This window comes from Sceloporus occidentalis, unplaced genomic scaffold (genome assembly GCF_023333645.1).
Source record: "Sceloporus occidentalis isolate IW3139 unplaced genomic scaffold, rSceOcc1.0.p SCAF_1, whole genome shotgun sequence".
NCBI lineage: Eukaryota > Metazoa > Chordata > Lepidosauria > Squamata > Phrynosomatidae > Sceloporus > Sceloporus occidentalis.
Window position 1 is genome coordinate 160130696 of NW_028316981.1, and position 24385 is coordinate 160155080.

The 24385-nt window shown below is 41.4% G+C and overlaps 1 protein-coding gene across 7 annotated transcripts in view; it reads left to right on the forward strand.

Moving 5' to 3' along the window:
* BAZ2A (bromodomain adjacent to zinc finger domain 2A) overlaps window positions 1-24385 on the forward strand; it is a 57049-nt gene that overhangs the window by 25031 nt on the left and 7633 nt on the right. For 5 of the 7 annotated variants that reach the window (XM_089479144.1, XM_089479137.1, XM_089479172.1 and 2 more), the window contains 17 exons: window positions 211-272; window positions 2509-2604; window positions 2702-2944; window positions 4436-4690; window positions 6574-6788; window positions 7701-7775; window positions 8216-8381; window positions 8745-8804; window positions 8964-9108; window positions 10155-10723; window positions 11629-11824; window positions 12385-12540; window positions 12646-12809; window positions 13540-13823; window positions 23032-23164; window positions 23541-23687; window positions 24021-24259. In XM_089479144.1, coding sequence (XP_089335270.1) covers window positions 211-272; window positions 2509-2604; window positions 2702-2944; window positions 4436-4690; window positions 6574-6788; window positions 7701-7775; window positions 8216-8381; window positions 8745-8804; window positions 8964-9108; window positions 10155-10723; window positions 11629-11824; window positions 12385-12540; window positions 12646-12809; window positions 13540-13823; window positions 23032-23164; window positions 23541-23687; window positions 24021-24259 — 3205 coding nt within the window. The remainder of the gene's footprint in view (window positions 1-210; window positions 273-2508; window positions 2605-2701; window positions 2945-4435; window positions 4691-6573; window positions 6789-7700; window positions 7776-8215; window positions 8382-8744; window positions 8805-8963; window positions 9109-10154; window positions 10724-11628; window positions 11825-12384; window positions 12541-12645; window positions 12810-13539; window positions 13824-23031; window positions 23165-23540; window positions 23688-24020; window positions 24260-24385) is intronic. The other 2 variants (XM_089479165.1, XM_089479181.1) reach the window with 2 other exon arrangements.

A 24385-nucleotide genomic window follows, 5' to 3' on the forward strand; every position in this document is an offset into this window, starting at 1 on the left:
AAGATACAGCTTTTACTCTGCTTTCTAAAGACCTGCGCCAAGGGGCATTTGCCCCTGAACAGGTGTGAAAGCCTCGTTTTGCTTGTGGAAGGATTGGGGCCAATATGAACTTCCTGTGGTTAATCCAGGTTCTGATCTGGGTAAAAGGTAGTCTGAATGGCCCCTCACATGTTTATTTCATTCTCCCTTTAATCTCATTTATATTTGCAGAGGTGCTCAGTGATGAAGACAAGCTGAAGATGAGCAAGATCAAGAAGAAAATGAGGCAAAAGGTACATGCAGTAGAATGGAGCACTGTACGCTAGACAGGAAGGAGGGGGATAATTTTGGAATAAAATGAGTTTGGTTAGAGCAGGGAACTTGGGATGAGAGACTGCTAAAGTTGCATATACTACAAGTCAAGGCTCACATTTCAAATTGTGCAAGGAGTTCTATATCTGTAATATAATTAAGTAAACTTGACATATCTTTTTATATTTTAAAAAGATGAAGACTTGGGGGCAAGAGAGTGGTTAGGCAGGAAAGACTGGACAGCAGTGTAGAACTGACAGAGACAATTACATGGGTATAAGGAACAGAGGAGCAAAAAGTAAACTACCCAGTTCTTGTGCACTACAGATTTCTCTGGGCCAGGGGTGAAAGACTGTTGAACTTCAATTCCTAGAAGCCATAGTCAACATGACCAATGGCAAGGAATTATTTGAGTTACAGTCCAAACTATTGGGAGGTCCAGATGCTCTAAACTCTCTTCTAGACTTTTCAGTGCAGCTATGAGGGACAGAAACATTTAATCAAAAGTAATATATTTTGACACTGACTGATGATTACAAGATGAGCAGGTTGGCAGTTTGATGCTCAAATACCACGTAATGGAGTGAGCTCCCATCACTAGTCACAGCTTCTGCCAACCTAGCAGTTTCAAAACATGTAAAAGCAGATAAATAGGTACCCCTTTGTGAAGTCGAAGGCTTTCATGGCTGGCATCCATAATTTTTTGTGGGTTTTTCGGGCTATGTGACCATGTTCTAGAAGATTTTCTTCCTGACGTTTCGCCAGCATCTGTGGCTGGCATCTTCAGAGAATGCTTGCCTGGAAAAAAGTGGGGATACACACACGCACACTCACTCTGTGTGAGCCTAGGAATGTAGGAGTGATTTGCATGTGTATTGTTCTAGTGTCTGCTAATTGGTGATCATTATCTGCTGGGAAAGCCCCTGACTTTTGAGCAGTTTCCCATTTGCATTTGCTGAGTCCTTATTTTGCTATTCCTCAGGACTGGTAGCCAAATCTTGTTCACTTTAACGGTTTCTTCTTTCCGGTTGAAATTATCCTGATGTTTATGGATTTCAATGGCTTCCCTGTGCATCATGACATGGTAGTGATTGGCATGGTCCAGAATTTCAGTGTTTTCAAACAGTATTTTATGCACAGGATGGTTCGTGGCATGTTCTGCTACTACTGATTTTTCTGGCTGGCACAGTCTGCAGTGTCTCTCATGTTCCTTGATTCTTGTTTGCACACTACGTTTGGTGGTCCCTATGTAGACTTGTCCGCAGCTGCATGGTATGTGGTAAACTCCTGCAGCTGTGAGAGGGTCTCTCTGGTCCTTGGCTGAGCGAAGCATTTGCTGGATTTTTGTCGTCGGTTTATAAACCATTTGCAAGTTGTGCTTCCTCACCACTTTTCCTATTCTGTCTGTGACTCCTTTGATGTATGGTAAAAATACCTTCCCTTTGGGTGGCTGCTTGTCTTCACATCTCTGGGTTTTCCTGGACCTGGCAGCCCTTCTGATGTGTGAGCTGGAATAACCATTAGCCTGTAGAGCCCAGTCCAAGTGCTTCAGTTCATCTTCCAAGAAGTGGGGTTCACAGATGTGTTTTGCTCAGTCTACCAATGTTTTGATTGTGCTTCTTTTTTGTCCTGGGTGATTGTTGGAGTTCATGTGGTCACACAGTATACAGAAAACCCACACATACAGACCGATACTTGCACTTTGATATATTTAATATGTCAAACCTCACAAATGTCTACATGCTGAGTCTAAGCAGTGTAAGAAGGAGTGCTATCCCAGTTAGTAGAACACTAGGGCATTTTTTTTTAATCTGTTATAATGGCCTGTTACAGACTGCCAAAATAAAGCTGCTTTGGGTCTCTTTGGAGGTATGCTATTTAAATGATGCATGGGTCCTAAGAGTCCGGAGGTTGCGCCAAAGCCACACTCCATTCCTAAGCACCGGAGTGCAGCTTTGGTGCAGTTTCCGGATTCTTAGGATGCATGCATCATTTAAACAGCATACCTCCAAAGAGACCCGAAGCAGCTTTATTTTGGCAGTCTGTAACAGGCCAATGTGAAGCTGCCTGCATTTAATTGAAAAATATCTGCAGTAAAGTTTTTTGTGATCAGAGTTGTAAAAAATGGAGTAGGAATATTTTCCCCCTATGTGTCTTCTCTTTTGTGTATTCTTTCCTGTGTTCTTGATATAGTGTAATGTTTGGTTTTCATGCTAGGTCCAAAATAAGCAAAAACAGGAGGCCAAGGCACCAAAGCCCAAGGAGGTCAAGTCTAAGGAAGTCAAGACTAAGGAAGTCAAAAAGAAGCCTAAGGTAGATCATTATCATGAGTGTCCGTCTGAAAAAGCTGGAAAGTACCTAGATCCTGAATAAATCCAGTGAAAACTTGACAAGTTTCTTCTTTTCCTAGCTCCAGATAAAGAAGGAGAAGAGCAAACCAGAGAAGAATAAGCCAGAGAAAATGAAAGAGAAGGTAAAGCCAAAAGAAAAGATGAAGCCCAAGGAAAAGAAGATGGTGACCCCTGCAAAGGTTCTCCGGAAAGCAGATAAGAACCTTGTTACTCAGCGGCAGCAGGAAGAACGACAGCGGCAACAAATGATCCTGGAAGAAATGAAGAAGCCCACTGAGGACATGTGTCTGGGGGACCACCAGGTATGCTTGGCAACAGTGACCTTTGCAGGGAGCAGCTTCCTATTTCATTCTGTTGTGAAGGAGCTGCGATGTTTAGGAAGCAAAACAACCACTGAAAATCTGATGCAACCTCTTAAGCATGGCCCTAGTTAAGGGTAGGAGGGACTAATAGCAAAGTGCTCCCTGTACTACTGAGAGTTTTTGTGGATGAATTTCTTGACTTTCCTTTACTGGGGGCATTTTAGCCTTTATTTTTCAGGAGTTGATGAAAGTATTGGGTCTGGATGCTGAACTAAAAGCATGAATCCTGCCCCACACATTTATCTGTACAATATGCATGCAGATATAGTTATGTATTTCATATTACTTGTTCATTTGTTGTGCTCCAAGATTCCAGTGTTGTTGTTTTTTTGGGGGGGGTGGATTTTTGAAAGCAAAAGTGTTGGAGAAGAAAAGGTTGTGGCGAATGGTATGGTAGCCGCTAGAGGTAGAGAGATGGGAGGAAAGGAGTCATGGGATTAGGAACAGAGCTGTGCAAACAGATGTAGCTCTGCTGCTGAGGAATGGAAACCAAAGCTATTTCAAAATTTTAAATGCAGAGCCATTACATCATCATCATCATCATCATCATGCAAATGCTTAGTTTTCACCTTTCACTTTAGGGTCTACAAGAGCTCACCAGTGTGATGTCATGAGTTTCTCCAGCTCCTGCCAGAAGGAGCCAATGATCTAGCATAGGAAATGTCATTTCCATGAAGGCTTTCATGGACAGTATGGAAGGAGAAATCTAAACATGCAGTGCCATGTAATTATTTTAACAAAACCTCTTCTAGCCCTGCAGATGTTTTGGATTATAACCTCCATCATCCCTGGCCATTGGCCATGTTGGTTTGCATAGATGGGAAGTGTAGTCCAAGATATATGAGAGGCACAAAGTTTGGAGCAGTTATATTATACTAAATGTTAGTGCCAGAACAAAAGTCTGACTCTTTTACTGAGACATTAATACCAGAGTAATGTTGTTCTATTAGTTACTTATTTAAAGTCTTTATATCCTTTCCTTTAGCCAGAAATACTCCATGGCTGGCTTACAAATAGCTCACGTGACAGTCCTTGCCTCAGGCTTACAATTTAAAACATAGAAGGAAAAAAAGAATTGGGCCATGAATACCCACTGGGTGACCTTAGGCAAGTCACACTCAGTCAGAGTAAGGCAAAAGTCAAACCCTCTCTGAAGAATTTTTTTCAAGAACACCATGCTATATGTTCACCTTAGGGTTACCATAGGGTAGAAATTACTTGAAGGCACACCATAACATGTCAGGTTGTTGAGCATTGGATAGCACGTCTGATGCTTCCTAGCAACTTTGGAGTCTCAACTCCTGCTCTTCACCACACTAGGTATTTGGACAATAATCTGCTTTCTTGTCCTCCTGCAGTCCCTGCCCAAATCATGTTATAGTACAAGTAAGTCTCGTATTTTCTGTACTGATAATGTGTCTTCTTCCGTAGCCTCTGCCAGAGTTTTCTCGCATTCCTGGATTGATTTTGCCCAGCCATGCTTTCTCTGACTGCTTAGCTATTGTGGAGTTCCTGCACAATTATGGCAAAGTGCTGGGTTTTGATGTAGCCAAAGAAATTCCCAGCCTGAGTACCCTGCAAGAGGGCCTCTTTAATGTAGGAGACAGCTTGGGTGAAGTATTGGACCTCCTGGTAAAGCTGGTGAAGGCTGTATTGTATGACCCTGGCCTCCCACCCTACTGTCAGGTAAGGCATGGATGTATGTGTGTATCACATGATGTTAATATGCAAGTCTTAACAATATGAGCTGAAAAAGAGATATTAATGGAGTTTGTGTAGGAGGGTACATGAACAAGATATTATTTAATTATTTATATATTTCATTTATATACCACCTTTCTCCCCGGAGGGACCCAAGGCGGTTCACAGATAAAACCTTTAAAATTGTTGTAGAATTCAAATAATTAAAATGTCTATAAATAAAATCACATAAAATATACACAATAAAAATATAATATAAAATCACATAAAATATACACAAGTTAAAAACAGACTAAAAACCCACCTGCTTCATAAAACTACCCTGCTATGCATTATGTACAGAAAGCCTGCTGGCATAAAATGTTTTACTTTCCGGTGAAAGGCCAGCAGACAGTACTAATACTACCATCAGTACTGTGCACACTTTGCATTACTATTATTTTTAACTGTTTGCTGTACCAAGGAAAATTGAATATATCTCCATAACTTATTTTATATTTTCTGGTTTTATTGTGAGGGTAGTTACTCAGTGAAATACACAGAGTACTAAATCCTATCCAACAGACTAAAATCTTCTTTAGACAGCCTTCTGGCTTCTCAGATATTAGTGGGCATTATCCCAATGTTTAGAATTTTTTAAATGGAATTTGAGAGCCTTAGGAATGTGCATTTAATGCCACATTGCACTTATTTCTTGTAGAATCATGGCATACACATAGGTCTGGTGGTGGTTTTTATTCTGTTTGCTCTGTAGGTAAGATGTGGACTGGGATTGCTGCTCATCAAATGTCAACAATGTTACTACTACTAGTAGTGGTAGTAGTAGTATACCAAGGCAGGGACATGAGTTAGCCCAAGAACATCCCATGACAGCGAAAGTTGGATTATTAATATTACTACTAGTAGTAGTAGTTGTAGAAGTAATATTAATAATCCCACTTTTGCTGGCATTGGACCTCCTTGGGCTAACTGATGTCCCTGGCTTGGCACATACATAAACCAAAACTACATACTTGAATGAAACACTAGGGCAGAAGTGGGCAACTGTACATATGATGGGGGCCAGTTATCCTCTCTGTACCCTCTTGGCAGCCTGCACCAGTGCATTTTACTACACCTGAAGTAATGCAGCATATCTTCTGGCTGCCATTTTGACCTGCTTTCAGCTGATTCTTCTTTTCATTTTTGTGAGGTTACACAAAGCAAACTGCTGTATTTTTAGATGGTTTTGGGAGTTTTTACCAGTTTTTCAGCCAAAAAATTATGTGAAAATTGCCTCCCTTTTTTTTAAATGGAAAGGGATATGGGGGTCTTTGAAGGGCTTCTAAAGAGTCCTAAGAGCTGCCTTTTCCCCCTGCACTAGAGTGTGCCTAAGCAGTGCTATTTTTTTAACCAGTGTGTTAGAAACTGTTTCAGTGGGTCAAAAGAACAAGAAACTAGGGATTATTATATGTATCAGTACATATAGTTTGGCTGCTTAAAGGGGTGTGGAAAACAGCAGAATCAAAAATTGGTACCAAGAAAATATTAATTATTCAAAGTATAAAGCCTGCAAATTAAACATAGTTTTGTATACGCCCATTTTGCCCAAGGTGATGTGTGTCTGATAGCTGTAAGCCATACTAAGAGGTTGTATGGAACACTGAGCCCTGCTCTTGCTTACTTAGACATCTTTGTCAGCTCTCTTACTGATTTTGAGATTTAATCAGACAACACCTGCATGCTTTCATCCCTGTCCTTCTTCAGTTAATAACAGCTTTTTATAGGTATCTTGTTTTAGATTAAAGCTTCAGTTCTGAGGCACCGTGGGCTCATGTGTATATGATTACTAAGTGCTTTTGATGTTTTTTCCCCCTTTATCCTGCCAGTCACTGAAGATTCTTGGGGAGAAACTCTCTGAGATAAGTCTGAACCGTGACACTGTGTCTGAGATCCTTCGGTGCTTCCTCATAGCCTATGGGGCTGATGATAACCTGTGTGACAGCTTGCGCACTAAACCCTTCCAAGCACTACCCCCGGACAGGAAAGCAGCTGTCCTGGCCTTTTTAGTCAATGAACTCAACAGCAGTGCTCTTATCATCAAGTAAGTGTGATGAGTCAAGCAGTTTCCTGAAATGTATCTCTGTGTGTTATATGTATAGCATAGTCTCAGCTTGAATCTGGGTAGAGTGGGAGTCCCAAGGTGCTGTTACTGTACTGAAGGGATTGGGAAAGACATGAAGTTGAGCTATAGAGTTCAACATGCTTAGGCTGTGGTGGATAAAGTGTTGCTTACTGACCCCATGAGAGTCGCAACCTTGTTTGTGATCTCTCCCCCCCCCCCCACTATTCCTCACAAAGCCCCCATACCTAAAATTGTGTAAAAAGATGTGTCTGTGGAATTATGTACCAGAGGTATACATTTCAACTTTAGAGGCCCCCAGGAGCCTCCAAACATTAATTTCCTCCCAAAACCTGAAAATTGAAACTTCTAGTTACTACTCGTTGTGGATATTTCGCCAACTTTATAGCCAGTTTTGGGGCACTATACCCTGTCAAGCTGCCATGGGATTGAAATTTAGCTCCTCTTTACACTTCAGCATCTTCTCAAGTTCCTTCATAGTTATGCATACAAATCCTACTCATCTCCTGATTTCTTGACTGTATTCTTCATTTTGATTAATGACTGATTCATATGTAGAGAAGATGTCAAATGTTGAATTGATCATTTTGCTCAAGACCACCTTCCCCCAAAAAACAGATTACCATAGTATTTGCATCCAAATGTCTTGTCCCTACATGAACTTTCTCTCAGTATCTTAGATAAATGGGTGGCTAAATTACTCTTCTGTTACCAGATTCTGTTGCAGACTAGATTTTGTACATTTGGGTGTGGATTAGCAGCTCTCAAATACAGTACAGATATACTGATGCCAAGAGACTTGTTAAATGCTTTCTCTTACATATGTATCGCCACACTCTACACAATTATCTTTCTTAACTTCTTTTGCTGCAGTGAAATTGACAAGACTCTAGAAAACATGTCCAACCATAGGAGAAATAAATGGATCATTGAGGGAAAGTTGCGCAGGTATGTGTCAGTATAATTTATTTTGGTCTATGCTAGTTTAAAAGCACTCAGATTCTGTCAATGGATGTGAGACAGCTGAAGGAGCCTGAAAGTTTGCCATTTAATTATTTATTTAAGTCATATCTCACACAGGTTGTAGAACCTTACTGTGAACACAGGATCCTAACTGATCTTGTATTATTTTCCATCACCTTGATTTGCTAGAGAATTTAAAGAAAAATAGCATAATTTATCTTCACTTTATGGTGTGAGTCACCTGACACCTAAGAAAATAATTTCCAAACAATAGCATTTTTATGGGGTCATTCAGATTTTTCCCTGATTGTGATCCCCTGTCCATAATGAAAGTCCTAAACTAAAGTCTATTACATTTAGGTATTATGTCTTTACAGCAGTGGACTTTCTTTTCCCACTCCGTACAACTTGTTCTTGCACTGTAGATTAAAGATTGCCCTTGCCAAAAAGACTGGCCGTCCTGAATCTGAAATCTCTGGTTTGGAAGAACGGCAGTGGCGAAGGAGCTCACGCATCACTGAGGACCATGAGGATATGAACTTGGATGAAGAAGAAAGAAGGAGAGCATGCAAGGCCCGGAAAGACTATGAGGTAGGTGATGTTTTGACCGAGGTCATATAGCATGAGTATATATATTGTCCTTGAATCTCCATTCTGATAAAGAGTGGCAGATTTGGAAAAAGCAGTGTTGGTCCAAAAGCACAAGAAATGCAGAATAATTGGAACAGTAAATTCTGTTGGACTAAGCAATTAATTGCTTCAAAGTAATGAAGGCCTTTTAAAAAATCAAGCAGTTCTACAGTTACTTCCATTGGCAAATAACTTGCTTCACCTCCTCTTCTTATTTTCTCTGTTTATTTCCATTTGAGTATTTAAGCCTTTCCAGAACAAGTCAATCTGTATTTAAAAAGCAGATAAAGGATTTGGTTTTAACATATCTCTTTCCCTTGCTAGAATGAAATTCCTGTTTCCAGTGTGCCTGAGCTGGAGAGGCAGATTGAAAAGATTTCCAAGGTAAATTCCTTTGGATTAAAAGTTGAGTAGATAACAGACAGATGCAGCGGTGGTTTTTGCTAGACTTAGTGGGTTTGTTGGGCTTTGTTTGTACAAGTGCATCCATTGTTCTGGAGCCCAAAACTTTTTGTATTGAGCTTTTTCTAATTCTTCCTACAGCGCCAGATGTTCTTTCGCAAGAAGTTGCTCCATGCCTCACAGTTGTTACGGGCTTCATCACTGGGGCAGGATCGATATCGGCGCCGGTATTGGATCCTGCCCCATCTAGGTGGGATCTTTGTAGAAGGTTGTGAGGCCTCAACAGGTACATGAAACTTGAAATGAAGAAACATGATTGTGCTTAAAATAAAACCTAAAGGAATAAAGACCATGTAGAGTTTCAGACCATAATGAAGAGGATTTGTGCAGCTAGCAGTAGATATGTAGGACAAGAACTAATGGAATAAGTTCAAAAAAGAACCACAGGGCATTTGAATACAGAATGATAAAAATAGAAATGGATTTTTGTGAATCACATTGGTGGTGGTGGTGTTCTGGTTTATGTGGGTGGTGGCAGCATGAAAGAACAGAGATAGTATAGCTATATTTGAGTAAATTCCAGAGCGCAACATATCTGTGAATCAAATTACATCTTACTTGTATGGAACATTAAGCTTCCTTCTCTGTTCTGAATCTCTAGGAAAGGATCTTTTGGGGGGGGGGGGGTTAGTGTCTGATTTGGAAAACAAAAGTCTGGTTCATAGTAGGTTAGGGATTGGGGATAGACTTTTCACCGAAGAAAGAAGTGTAATACAGTGGGCCCTCAATATCCATGGACTGGCCATCCACGGATTTTAGCATCTGCAGATGGCAAGCTATCCATTGTCCTCAGTGGTGGTGCATGCATGTGGCTGCACTGCTATTAGGAACAGCCCTGTTAACCCTAATGGCAGTGTGTGCACTTAGCCGTACTGCCACTGGGGACAATGGGACTTGAGGTCCCATGGATTTTGGTATCTGTGGGTGTGCGTGGGGGTGTCTGTGTCTGGAATTGATTCCCCGCAGATACAGAGGTCCCACTGTATGTAGTTTGCCCATGAAACACATAAGATGTGTGAAATCAGTTTATTGTGTGCCTTTAAGTCATTTCCAACTTTTGGTGATCCTGTCGTGGGTTTTTCTTGGCAAGATTTGTTCAGAGAGGATTTGCCTTTGTGTCCCTCTGAAGCTGAGAGAGTGATTTGCCTGAGGTTACCCAATGGGTTTCTATAGCCTAGTGGGGATTTCAGTTCATATTTTTGAGATAGGTTTGAGCACCATCTAGTGGAGAGATCCACACAGATCTTCTCAGTATTGTTATTCTTCAAACAGCTCCTCCTGAGATGCCCAAGAACACACTGGAAAAAGAAGTGGTCCTGAAAGAGGAAGAGTGTGAGAGGTCCCCAGTGAAAAAGGAGACTACTGACACACCACCAATTACAGATTACATGAACTGCACAACCTCTCATTCATGGAGCCGGCCGTGGCGGGATGATGTCGGGCTGCTGCCATCAGAGCCACTGGATCCCAAGTTGCCAGAACCTGTCAATGGGTTTTTGGAGGATTCTATGTCCCTGGGCCAGTCTCAGCATGACCTCACCCAGTCAGCCTTCCTGTCTTGGCTCAGCCAGACACAGCAGGCATCCTCACTGCTTGACAGCTCTGTACTCACTCCAGATAGCAGCCCTGGCAAAGCGGACTCAGTACCCCCAGATGAGCCAGACTCTGCTGCGGAGGATGAAAGTGCCACAGAAACACAGGTTATCTGGTTCAATCTGCTGCCCAGAGCACCTTGTAATGACTCTCCACACACTACCTCCATTGACCAGCCCCCTCTCAAGGCTTCCCCTCAACTCTGCAAACCATCTACCAGGGACCAATCAAAGGCCTCAGCCCGGCAGGTGAGTATCGAGTATTATTCAGAGGCATGTCCTGAGAAAGCAGTGTGAACTCCACTTTTGACCTTGGTTAGGCAAGTAGGGGGACTAGGATAAAGAAATTGACTGGAGGGGGCTTAGTCAGTTCTTAGTCAAAAATTGACTTTGCTTGAGAATGAGAATCCTGTAGGCACTTTTCTGTGACAATCTGGTTCCATTTGACTGTTACAGCATTGCACCTGCATGGGCAGGGATGGGATTTATGGCTGAGATTTACTTCTCAGTGCAACTACTTCTCTGCTCATGCAATGATTGCTACTACCACTCACTTTTCCCCTTCCCTACTGTCATTCCCTTCTCCTTTTGTGTCTTGGCTTTTTTTTTTAGATTATAAGCCTGAGGGCAGGGAAATGTCTAATTAACAAACTGAAAGCATCTCTGATAGCCTTGGCTGAAGAGTGGGGTATAAATAAATTATTATTATTATTACTACTCAGTCTACTGTTAACGAGCTCTCTTCTTTTCCTCTGTTAAAAATATACATTGCCCTCAGTGTTGATAGAGAACAATATCAGAAGCCACAGGTTAGAAGTGTGAAAAGGAAGATGTACATTAGGGTTTCCTGAGTTATTAAAGTACTTTGGAATGAGGGTCCTAGTGTTGTCCCAGGCTCCACTCCTAAATGATCCCTCTTTCAAATTTTGTTGCCTCCTCACCAAATTTCTTGAGCAATATGAAGACAAATTAAGATGTCAGTTACTATATTAACTGTATGTCTTTCAGGAATTCATGGCACACTATAAGCTTTTCTATATTGGAACATAGGGTGAAGCAGTTCCTTCTGGAGATGGCCACCCCCTAGAGGTTTTAGCTAGCACTTTATGACATGTGTGCATTGCTTTATGAATTCTGATTTTCTTTCCCCACAGCTGAATGGCCTATCCACCGCCAGCCCAGCATTGCCATCACTGGCCTCCACTCCTCTCCATTTCAGCTCCAGGGTTCCCAGTAAGGCCCAAGAGACTCTAGGGCAGCCAAGACGACGAGGGCGCCCCCCTACTAAACTCTTCAAGCAAATTGAACAGAAATATCTGACACAGATGACAGCACAGCCTATACCTCCAGGTATGAGAAAACTGCACTTTCATTTTCTGCTGTATAATTTGGACTCTGTGTGCTTGTTTTCTAAGATCCTGATATGTGGTTTGAAGAACTGCTAGGCAAACTGCAGTATTTTATTTTATTTATTTCAAGGATTTATATCCCATCTTTCTCCCAAAATGGGATTCAAGACGGGTTACAATAATTTAAAAAGGCAAAATAATTTTAAAAGAAGAAGTAAAAGTGTTAATTTAGAAAAGTTAATAATCATTAAACATTAATATTAAAACATAAGTTAAGACCAGCACAAATAAAAATCAGCCACCAAACGACTGCCTAAATAAAAATGTCTTCGGATGCTGGTGGAAAGAGAGCAATATGACAGTGTGAGCTCTAGAATTTATTTTTAAAACAACTTTTGTGTTAGAGATTGTATTTCAAGTGCTTTCTCTTCTCTTTCTGTATAATGATGGCCTGTTGCAAACCCCTGCATTTGGACTTTGAGATCTTGCAGCTCTGTGATGTTCATTAGTGGCACTGCATTCTGAGCTGGCTTCTGCCCCTTCCTGGTTCTTTCCTTTCAGAGATGCAAAACGGCTGGTGGTGGTTACAGGATCCAGAAGAGCTGGAAGCTTTGGTACAAGTACTGCATCCACGAGGGATCCGTGAAAAAGCTTTGCATAAGCACCTTATCAAGCACAAGGATTACTTACGGGAGGTGTGTGCCCGTGCTGCCAATGGTAAGAGCTCCCCATCTGGTGCAATGAAGGGATGTAGTAAGCCCAGTGGCATATATGACTGCTTGCCTAGCCCCTCTGACAGCTTCTTCTTGCCTTTTCCCCTAGACCCCATTTTCCAGACTCATCCCGAGGGTACCAACCACCCTGTCTCTCAGGAAGCCTTGGCCCGGTGGTCAATGACTGAGCGGGCCTTTGAGATAGACCTATCTGTTCTTCGGTGGGTGGAAGAGTTGGAGCAGCGGGTTCTCATGGCAGACTTGCAGATCCGTGTAGGTACCAAGATTCTGTAGAGATTGAATGCCTCTTGTTAGCTGTGTGTTCTTTACTAGTGTGGTGAAGGAGTTTCATGTACAAGTCATCCTGAAAATATCTAGTAATCTCTAAATCTGCCATAGCAATGGAAGTCTCTTGGGCTTCTGGCATTAGAAAACAGGATTATCATATTCAGAGAGATAACACAGACCATCCAAACACAATTGTGGGGCCTAAAGGGGAAACTTACAGTGGTGTTATCATTTTCATGTAAGGATAATGTTTTCCTAGTAGATCACTGTTTTAGCTGGCACCCTTCCAGCAACGTTGTACTGCAAGGGAACCAGTTGGCTAAAGGTAGCAAAGTTCTTAGAAGCAGATAACTTTTCGTGGAAATTTAGAATCCATTGAACATTGGTACAGCTGTAGACTGGTACCATTAACAATAATTCAAGTTTTTTTCATAATGATGGGCTGGCTTCAATCAAGGAATGTATTTCATTCTAATATGGCGGCACTCCTTCTTGTTTTAAACATCCATCCCAAGACATCATCAACATCTTGTATGAATCTTTTCTTGGGCAATGACACAGAGAAAAAGTCATAAACACACCCAGATCAGTTCCATCCGGTATTTGGAGAGACGACTCCCAAATGCTTCTGAATTTCCTAAAACAATGCTTTAATAATATCTTCTTCCTTTCCTGCCCTGCTCACTTCATTTTTGGCTTTCTGCTTTCCCTTCAGGGCTGGACAAGTCCAGATCCTGATTCTGTTCGAAATGACTTGCAGTATTGTGAACATGAACTGAAACTTCTGGAAGACATAACCATGAAAAACAGACGTGAAGGGCCAGCATTGCAGCGTGAAGCCACTCACCCCTTAGACCTAGCAGTGCTTCGCCTAGCAGACCTAGAGCAGAACCTCGAGCGAAGATACCTCAGAGAACCCTTGTGGCCCCCACATGAAGTGGTGGTAGAAAAGGCTTTGCTGAGTAGCTCCAGTACCCTGGAGTTGGGCACCCCAGAAATGTAAGTGCATTTTTTCATTGAGTGAATTGGTTGGATCCTACTTTTGACTTTGAGAATCAGGATTGTGCTCCTATTTATTAAAAAGGATTTTCACTCTGCCTTTGAACCTTTTAGAGATGGAAGGTCTGGTTAATTTCCAGGTCCCATAACCAAACTTCAAAAGATAAGAGGATATAATGAGGCAAACTGCTGTGGTTGTTGAAAATCTAATGAATGTTGACATTTACTAGAAGTCTTGTGATTGCATGAAACCTTCAGTAGATGTCAGAAATTTTCCTGGAAAGAATCTGCTTTATGACACTTAAATTTGGTGTAGTGCATGTTGTCGAAATGATGGAAATACAGGTAATAATGGGATTTAAGATTGCTGTGCAACTTAATATTTCTTGGCCTGTTATGTGTTAAAATTTACCAGTAAATGTCAACATTCATCAAAGATCTAATATTTACTGTATATACTCATGTATAAGTCTAGGAATTTAGCTTAAAAAGTTGACCCAAAAACCTTAGTCAACTTATCCATGAGTCAGTTTAAGTACTGTATTTTATATGTATATGGTGAACGACAAAGACTTTAATCTGCCCTGGAAGCACTGACTCTACTCTCGCATCCGTCCAGCCTTTAGTTATGTTTGCTGGAATTTTGTAAGTTCTTTGGCATTGTTTTCCTTTGCTTCATCCTTCATTACATGCCCCAAGGTTTTCTCTTGACCTATCCACAGGTCATATCAGAATCCTCCATTTTGGCCCCAAAACTTGCCCTTGACTTACACATGAGATCGACTAATAGTCAAGTATATACGGTATGTAACAACATGTGCTCTTGGACCATAAGCACAGTAAAGGAGGAGAAGTAAATATTTTCAAACTAAATGGTACAGGTGTACCTCAGTTAACAAAGCCTCTGAGAAAGAAGCTTCTTTTTACAAAATCTTTATGCTTTTTATGTAGTAAACAATGCAGTAAATTAATGCAATGCAATGCAATAAAGCTTTAGCAGATCCAACTGTAGCCATGTGTGCCTCCTTACAAGAATCAAGGTAAAGAGCAGCTGGCTTTGTAATCCCTTATTGAGCATGCATGAACTGCAAAACAGACAAGAGAGAAGTTGAGCTTCACCAACTACTTCCATCATGTTAATAAAAAAACAGATTTATACATTTAGCTAACAAAATGGAAATTATTAGAAAAGGAGGCTGGTGAAAGAGAGAGAAAAAAATCATCCTTGGATGCTTTTTGGTAGAAGCATTGAAGTGGTCTCTAGACAATTCCACATGTTTTTGTGTACTCATGCAAGGCATAGTTGACCTTGTTGTTTCGTTGAACCTATGCATATCTTTATTAATAAAAAGACTTCTGAAACACGTTCAGGCTACTCTTGATTTTTTGTGGTGTAGGTCCCATCCCTATTTTTTTTGTTTTGGTATAAAATTTTCTGTTAAAGAAGTAATGCCTAGGAAGACATCTACTTTATTAACTGAGGTATACCTGTAGTTGTGTTGCTGGGTTTAACTTCTTTAACAGTTTAGCAGAAACTTTGGTACCAAATGTAGAAATAACAAAAAGAGTAGGGATAGGTTCTTGCGCTATAGAGAGAGAGAATAGTCTACATATTTCAGCAAACTTTTTATTCAAACTGTAACATTATGCACATGTGAAATGAAACAACCAGGTCAAGTAAGCCTCTATTAAGTGAACAAAAACAATGTGAAGTCTAAGGCTTTCATGACCGACATTCATAGTTTTTTGTGGGTTTTTCAGGCCATGTGGCCATGTTCTAGAAGTGTTTATTCCTGATGTTTTGCCAGCATCTGTGGTTGGCATCTTCAAAACAAAAACATTTTGAATATTCTAGAGATGGTTGTTCTTTCAACAGTCTTCATTGTTTTATGATTTCCATTTTGGTGACAAAATTTACATAGCTATGCTTTTTCTACATGCCAGGGTAACTGGTGAGGCAAGTTAATTTGCGTTCCCGTTTTCTTACTGCTTTGTTCTTCACAGTGATTCTGGAGGCATCAGTTTACTTTGTCATAGAATCATAGAGTTGGAAGAGACCGCAAAGGCCATCCAGTCCAACCCCATTTTGCCATGCAGGGACTCTCAGTCAAAGCATCCCCGACAGATGGCCATCCAGCCTCTGTTTAAAGACCTCCAAGGAAGGAGACTCCACTACACTCTGAGGGAGTGTGTTCCACTGTCGAACAGCCATTACTGTCAGGAAGTTCTTCCTAATGTTGAGGTGGAATCTCTTTTCCTGTAGCTTGCATCCATTACTCTGGGTCCTAGTCTCTGGAGCAGCAGAAAACAAGTCAGCTCCCTCCTCAATATGACATCCCTTCAAGTATTTAAACAGGGCTATCATATCACCTCTTAACCTTCTCTTCTCCAGGCTAAACATCCCCAGCTCCCTAAGTCGTTTCTCATAGGACATGGTTTCCAGACCCTTCACCATTTTAGTCGCCCTCCTTTGGACACACTTCAGTTTTTCAACATCCTTTTTAAATTGTGGTGCCCCGAACTGGACACAATATTCCAGGTGGGACCTGACCAGAGCAGAATAGAATGGCACTATTACTTCCCTTGATCTAGACAGTGTACTTTTATTGATGCAGCCTAAAATCGCATTGGCCTTGTTATCTGCCACATAGCACTGCTCATGTTCAACTTGTGGTCTACTTGGACTCCCAGATCCTTTTCACATGTAGTCTCGATCAGTATATAACCACACAAGCTACAGCAGGATCACCTAGAGTAGAACCCTGTTCCTTGCCAGCTCAATCTTTATTGCATTGTTTACTCCACATAGGCTGCTGCAACTCAACACTGAAAGTCTGTATTTCTCCAGTCCTCCTTCATTATCTTCCCAGTGCCAGTGCTGCAAAAAAAATGACAACAACAAAAAACAAAACAAAAATAAAACTTCCAACCAGCCAGAAAACAGAAAAGGAGCTTTGGGAGAGCTCTCATAAAAAGCCTTTATTTAAAAAGGAGCTTTTTTGTCAGAGGCATTGTTATCTGAGGATGCCTGTATAAATGATCTAAGATAAACTGGATTCTTCGTGACCTCTCTATATCACACATATGGGCTTTGCACCTTTGCAAAGCGTTACACAGAACATTCTAGATAGAATTTAGCAAAATTGTAGCAGAAAACCAACTACCATACTCAGTGCGACATACTCAGTAGGCAATTGTGGCCTTTTCTATTCAGTTCCTTTTTGACCAGCAGCATTGTGCGTCATTCTGCATTTCTAGCAGTTTTTGCTAGAGACAGAACCAAGTTCTTCTGTACCTTTTAATGATCTCCTTGTTAATTTCTTCTTCTTCTAGTATACCTCTATATTTCCTTTTGATATCTGTTTTTTCTCTCATATATGAACCTTTGATTTGTATCCCAGCACTTTAGGGTTTTTTTCCCCCTCAGAGGCACTATTCTGTAAATGTTCTAGTTGTGAAGATCCCCCTCCCCCCAAAAAACCCTATCACAGCAACATTTTTGTCTCAGAGAAGTATACTAGAAGAAAAACAGTAAAATCTCAAGTTGCTTGTGAGTGAGATATTGCCTCATCTGTTCTCTGCCTGCAGCAAAGGAGTCTTCCAACACATAGTTAGCCCCATCACTGCCCAGGCAAATCAAGGGAGGATTGTGTGATTTACAAAGATTTTTCCCCCGACCAGAACTCCCTAGCTCCTCTTCCATATCTTTTCCTTCACTTTGCTCAGATTAGGGTGTTTTTTTGCTGTTCCTTTTCAGGACTGTGTCTTTCTCATTTAATTTGGGAACCAGTATCATGTAATGGTTTGTGCATTGGACTACAACTCTGGAGAGCAGGGTTCAAATCCCAGCTCGACCTTGTAAACCCATTGGGTGACTTTGGGCATTTCACACACTCTCAGTCTCAGAGGATGGCAGTGGCAAACCCCCTCTGCAGAAACTTGCCAAGAAAACCCCATGACAAGTCTGCTTTAGGGTTGCTGTATGTCAGAAACGACTTAAAGGCACACAACAACAACATACCTTTGTCTTTTCTTTTTGAGACCTACCTTTAACTTTTTTGTTCTATTAACCCCCTCACAATTCCATTTGTGTCTTTTCTTTATAGTGCTTTCACCACACAAGGGTTCATCCTTTTATGTTTAGTCACACATCTCTGGTTCTTTTCACATTTCTTCCCCTTCAGTGTTTCCCAGTTTTTTGACCCTTCCCTACTCAGATTTAGTATTTGAGGGCATTAGGGAAGGTTACTGCAAAGGCTCTTGCTAAAAGTAAGGGACAAGACACATTTGTCCCTTTGTAGTTGGTATGGGTAGTCAAAGTCACTGTTGAAACTCAATCTTCCTACTTCAGGAGCCATGTGAGTCCAGAATGCCCTATCTCCCCATCTGCAGTATTGGCATCTCCTGTTAATATTACAGAGCCAACTGGGGCCACCATGTCTGCATCAGCTGAGCCTTGCTGAGGGGAAAATATCAATGGTTAAGGAACTAGAATTCCATTTGAAGCCAAAGTCTGGACTAGGATGATGAACAAGAGGACATGGGGAGAAGAATTTTAAGATCAAATGGCAGCCAAAAGGAATTTAGATCAGTATTTCAAATAGAATGGCAAAGGTTCTTTACCAAATCAAAGAGCCTTGACACAGGATCTTAGACCAGAATAGACTGACTCAATTACTCCTCTGAGAGAAAAAGTAGATACTATAACTAGCAATCTGGTAAAGATATAAGCTACAAACAATTTAAAAATCATCAACATTCTTATACATTACTTGGCATACTTTCAACCCCACCTGCCAATGTTAGAAAAGTTAAGCAGAAAGAATAATGTGAGAGCTGAAGCAATTACAAATCAGTTAAATGATGAGAATAAACTACATTGTTAAGCTACATCACCTACATTCTCTGATTTAATTATCATTGAGGGTGACATTACTCATGCTTCAGGGTGCTTGGTGGTCATGTTCTTGTAAGTGATAAGATTAGAGATGTTTTAGTAAAGTTCAGGAGGGAAAATCTTGAGTTGTCGGCTTTCTTGGAAAAAGTGTTATAATATAAAACATCAGGGCAAAGTTCTTAACACCCCAGAAGAGACAGCAGGGTGTCTCCTCCCCCCCCCTCCCCCCGAAGAAAAATGCTTGTCTTTGTTGAAATTATCTTCCACAGTCAAGCCATGTAATATTAAATAAATGAATGAATAAATAAATAAATAATACATTCTCTATGCTTACTATGGTTAGAACAGATGTGTATTTAGTTTAATTATCTAATCTTCCAGTTCTCTTTATTTTTATATAAGTTTTATTTACCTCTGCCCTTTTTCAGTGTCATACAAAGTTTTATATACTTGTATTCATTATATTCTACCAATCATGTATCTGATTTAGATCTGGAGTGTTTTAAATGTTAGTGCTGTACTGGATTAGGTCCTCAGAATTTTCCGTTCCTTGTGTTGCCTCCATGTTAAGCCTGTAGGAAGTCAAAATTGCTGCCATGCATAGATCCTAGAAAGTTGCACTGGGGCTGTTTAGTTACTGTTGTTGTTCTTTTACATTTACATTTTCCATGAATGTTTATGGAGAGTGCTTGTTAGGTCAAAGAAAAAGATTCAAAGGATGCTTAAAAGTGAAGAGCCATCACAAGGATCACCAGGATAGATGCTGTGTGTTGGTGTGGTCTGCCAAGATAGAGAGGGTTCTTAATTCCCTGTCTGAAAGGGTCCTGTTACTTTGGAACAGATGACACATGATACAAGATAGCTATACAGTGGACCCTTGTTATACGCTGGGGTTTGGTTCCAAGATCTCCCGTGTATAACAAAATCCGTGTATGCTCAAGTCCCATTGAATATAATGACATAGCAAAATGGTGTCCCTCATAAAAACTGGAAAATCAAGGTTTGATAATTGAAATTTATACTTTTTTTGAACATTTTCAAACCGTGTATGCTTGAATCCGTGTATAAAAAATCCGTGTATAAGAAGGGTCGACTGTATATTTCTTTAAACCTTCAATTTATTGTGTAGAATTCACTCTTTGTTCTATATACTTTCCTAAAACCAAGGAATATACTTTTTACATTCCACTTTACAACTTGCAGGTAGCTTCATGAAATGACAATTAATAATTGCCAGTCATTTAAGCATTACCACCTGTCATTTTTGAGGCACCACAGATTCTTTTACCTACCACCATGTTGGGTTAGAATTTTTTCAGAATTTGAGCTACAAAACATTTGAGGGGAAGGGAGTGTGAATATTTGTATTTCTCTAATTTTTGCAAAACATATTTATTACAGAAAGCCTGGGAAACTCCCTGTTTGACCTAGAGACTGGACATATTTGGACTTTAGACCATACTATGATTCATGCTTATCTCTCTGTCTTGGGGATGACATACCAGGCCACCTGGAAGCTTAATCCATTGCTACTTACTAGAAATAAGAAGGTGAATTCAGCAAAGAGAAATAAACTGTCTTTCTGGAACTCTTTGATGTTTCAGTAAAAAATATTTGCAGTATTTTAAACACATCTGTTATAGAGCAATGTTTGAAAGAATCCACCATTGACTGTCTATTGTCATTTCACTATCACTCCCACTAATCCAGTATTTGATAGCAAACCTCTTGGATTGGTTAACTTTGAGTTTTGCATCAATCCTGGAAAGTTGCACGTCATGGCATAACAGGATATAACAGCATTGCTAGATTCAAATGGAAGGGCAGATACACTTACCCTCAGACAGTGTTGAGGCCCTTTTGGACAACTTTGTAACAACAGCAGATGAAGATTCTCAATCTTGAACCATCAAAGCTGCCCAGATTCAGCTTCATGATTCATGGTTTCCTTTACATTGGTAACACTTCTTACTCAAATATGTGTGTGTGTACTCAAGCACCGAGTACAATGAGCATTTATCAAATCCTCATCCTCAAAGAGCAGACCTCAGACAATTCTTCCTCCAGCTACCAGGACATGTTTGCCTTTGCTTACAGTGGTGAACCAATAGGTGTAACCTGAAATCAAAGACTTCTCAGTCCTAAAAAAACAAATAGATTTATTTCTCTAATTTTGTGAGATACTATTATTATTATTATTATTATTATTATTATTATTATTAAGCTTTATTTATAAAGCGCTGTAAATTTACACAGCGCTGTATATACAATCTTTTTAATTGGACGGTTCCCTGCCCTCGGGCTTACAATCTAAAAAGACATGACACAAAAGGAGAAGGGAAAGATGGTGGGGAGGGGGCCTCTCTAGTAGGATAAAATACATAGCAATACAGGAAGTGATTCAATAAAACAGACAACAAAAGAACATCAAATAGCAAGTGACAATTATGCAATGCCAGGGAACGCTTCTCTGAACAGGATGGTCTTCAGCTCCGTTTTGAAGCTGGTTAAAGAAGTGATGGCTCTTGCTTGCAGGGGAAGAAGGTTCCAGGAGTGAGGGGCAGCGAGTGAAAAGGGGCGAATCCGGGATGGGGCAGAGGAAATCCTGGGCTGAGACAGCAGACTTTGACTACCAGAATGGAGGGCCCTGGTGGGAAGGTGAGGAGAAAGAAGGTCTGATAAGTAAGGAGGGGCCAGTCCATGGAGGGCTTTAAATGTCGACAGCAGGAGCTTATACTGAATGCGGAAAGGGATGGGGAGCCAGTGAAGGGATGCCAACACAGGAGAGATGTGGTCAGAGCGGTGGGTGGAAGTGATAATGCGTGCAGCTGAATTCTGGACAAAGATTAAAGGACGGAGGTGAGAAAGAGGAAGCCCAGCCAGGAGGACGTTACAGTAATCAAGTCGTGAGATCACTAGAGCATGGACCAGGATCTTGGCAGTAGAGGCGGTTTGATATGACATATCTGTTGTGATGTACCATAATTTTCTTCTTGTACTGAAATTAGATGACCTTGCTGTTTCCTCTTGCAAAGCTCTTCTTAGTTGTGATATCTGTTTTCTTCACCTGACTATTGAGAGGTTTCTGAGGGGGCTCCTCAATTACCGTTCAGGCGCCATACTTGTACCTTTCTGGTCCAAGCTGTTTGACTCCTTAATTACCTATTAATTACCTATTCCCAGATTCTTGATTCTGAAGATAGCATTTCTGACTACTGGTATGTTCACCTGTTGGGCAGGCAAGCTGTGTGCTTTGCCTGTAGATCCACTGCATTTAGCCATGTACAAACTGGCCCCTGAGTTGGCATCACTTTTCCTCCTTGAAGTAGTCTCATTTCTCTATCTTAATCATTTTCATGACTCAGTTAAAGCTTCTTTTCATTCCCTGGCTGTTCTCTGTACCTTTGTCTTTTTCCTGGACCAGACAGCATCCTTTCATAATATTCAGGCACTCTTTGTTTGGCAGCAGTACTGGTGATCAGAGGCTGCAGTGGGGTCTCCCTGTAACTTTGCAGTGCTTTCCTCAGTGGGTGAATTTGCTGTTTAGAATATCTTGCAAGGTGGTATATTTTCCCATCCTACATTCTTTCATGGTCATTCCATGAAAACATTCTTTCTGCCCTCTTTATGCTATCCTTTGCATGGTATCACTACCAGTTTTGTTGGGTAGACGCCAATTCCCAGATGTCTACCTTTGTTCAACCAGATACTAGAGCAAGGCTGGATGCTTTATTTGGCTGGGCTATCTGGTGTTCAGTGTTCTGTTCATTCGCCTGTCCTACTTCTGGTAAATCAACTTTCTCTTCACATGTATGTGTCCTTCACTGAAACCGCAAAGGCAAACTTGTTGCTGATCTCTGGTTCTTCATGTGGTCCTTCATGATAGTTCCTCAAGTAGTCATCTGTGCCATCACACTACCCATTTGCTTTCCACTCTGTATGTGCTTTGCCACGTAAATGTTCTTTCTCTACATCCTTTCTACTGTCACAATCTCTGGGAATTGGGTAGGAAGGGTAACATCCATGCATCCTTGACCATGTGCATTGAGAGTGGGGATAGGCTTTCCATTAGAGTTCTGCTTAACTGTGCTAGTGACTGAACTCATATGTGTGACTGCTTAGGTAATCAGTTGAAGACTTATACTAACAGGTTATCCTCACAATTCTGTCTAAAGTGAAACAATAAAGTGCCTGTTTCCTCCTCAGGATGTTCCAGTAAGCATGATGAACAGCCACAGAAAGACTCCAAGCTAATAATTTGCTTTGTTGGGCAAGTTTTCCCCACCTAATGGCTTTTTCCCCCTTCTGCAGTGCATACGAGATCACGCCCCGGATGCGGATATGGCGTCAGACTTTGGAAAGGTGCCACAGTGCTGCCCAAGTTGCTCTGTGTATCTACCAGCTGGAACACTCTATTGCCTGGGAGAAATCAGTTGTCCGAGCGGTGAGGAAAGAGCACAGGGTTGGGGGAGAAATTATTTCAGAGTAAGAAGCAAAAGCAACTGTAAATGAGGAAATCAGAGTGAATCTAAGCAGCTTGTACAATTTGATCCTTCTTGTGGCTTGTTTTAGAGGCACATGTGTAATGAAAGCCTGTGCTATGAAGAAATGAAGCCAGACTGAGATCTCTGGAAAGAAATTTCTATTCCAAGGCTAGAGCAGAGTTCTGACTTGGATAAATCCAGTTGTGAAACAACTAAACTTTGGGACAAGGGACAAGGGAGTCCTTTCAGGGCTCATCTTTACCGTTGGCACTCTGAATGGAGTTTTGGCTAGCTTGGGGCTGGTCCTCACCCCTCCTTGTTCTCCCTGCCCTTCAGACTTGCCTAGTGTGCCGAAAAGGGGACGATGATGAGAACCTGCTGCTATGTGATAGCTGCGATCGTGGCTGCCACCTCTACTGCCACCGGCCCAAGATGACCGAGGTGCCAGTTGGTGACTGGTTCTGCTCCCTCTGCATCACTCAGGTGCTGGCTCCATGTGGGCTAGAATCTGTCCCATCCCAAATTCCCTGACTTTTTCTATTTGACTGACAGGGCTTCCTTTGCCCCACAATTTGTACTGAGGTGGAACAGTGTATTGGGTTCCAGGGAGGGAGTCTTACGTGCTGTGTATATGTATATGTGTGGGTGCACTTACCCAGCCTGGGAGACTGCAGTGTCCCTAGCAGAGAGCATTAAAATTTTGCTATTCTGCTTCTGGGTGACTTTTCCCCTAAAAGAGATTCTTACATCTAGGAACTGATCATATCATAATTTCTTTTCTCCTCACTGTCCCTTGCCCCTTTTTGTGTGGTGCAGATGCAAGGGGAATACCAGGATGACTACGGTTCTCCACGGCGTGGCAAGAAACGGAAAGCTGGTGGTTCTGGGGCTTTTCTGGGGCAAGAGGAGTCCAGCCCTCGCTCTCGGACAGCAGGATCCCAGCAGCGTAGTAACCTGGCAAATGTACCACCCCGATATTCAGGCGAAGGCCTGTCTCCCTCCAAACGAAGAAGAGTGTCAGCACGAGGCCAGAGTGCTGACCTCACTTTCTGCGAGTAGGTTTCCTCAGAAATGCCAGGGCCCAAGGGGGAGGCTTATGGAGCAGACAGAGGGAGGCTGGGAAGCATGTGATACAGCATTCAGCTCCCATGCATGTGAGAACTGATAGAAGAAATCTTTCC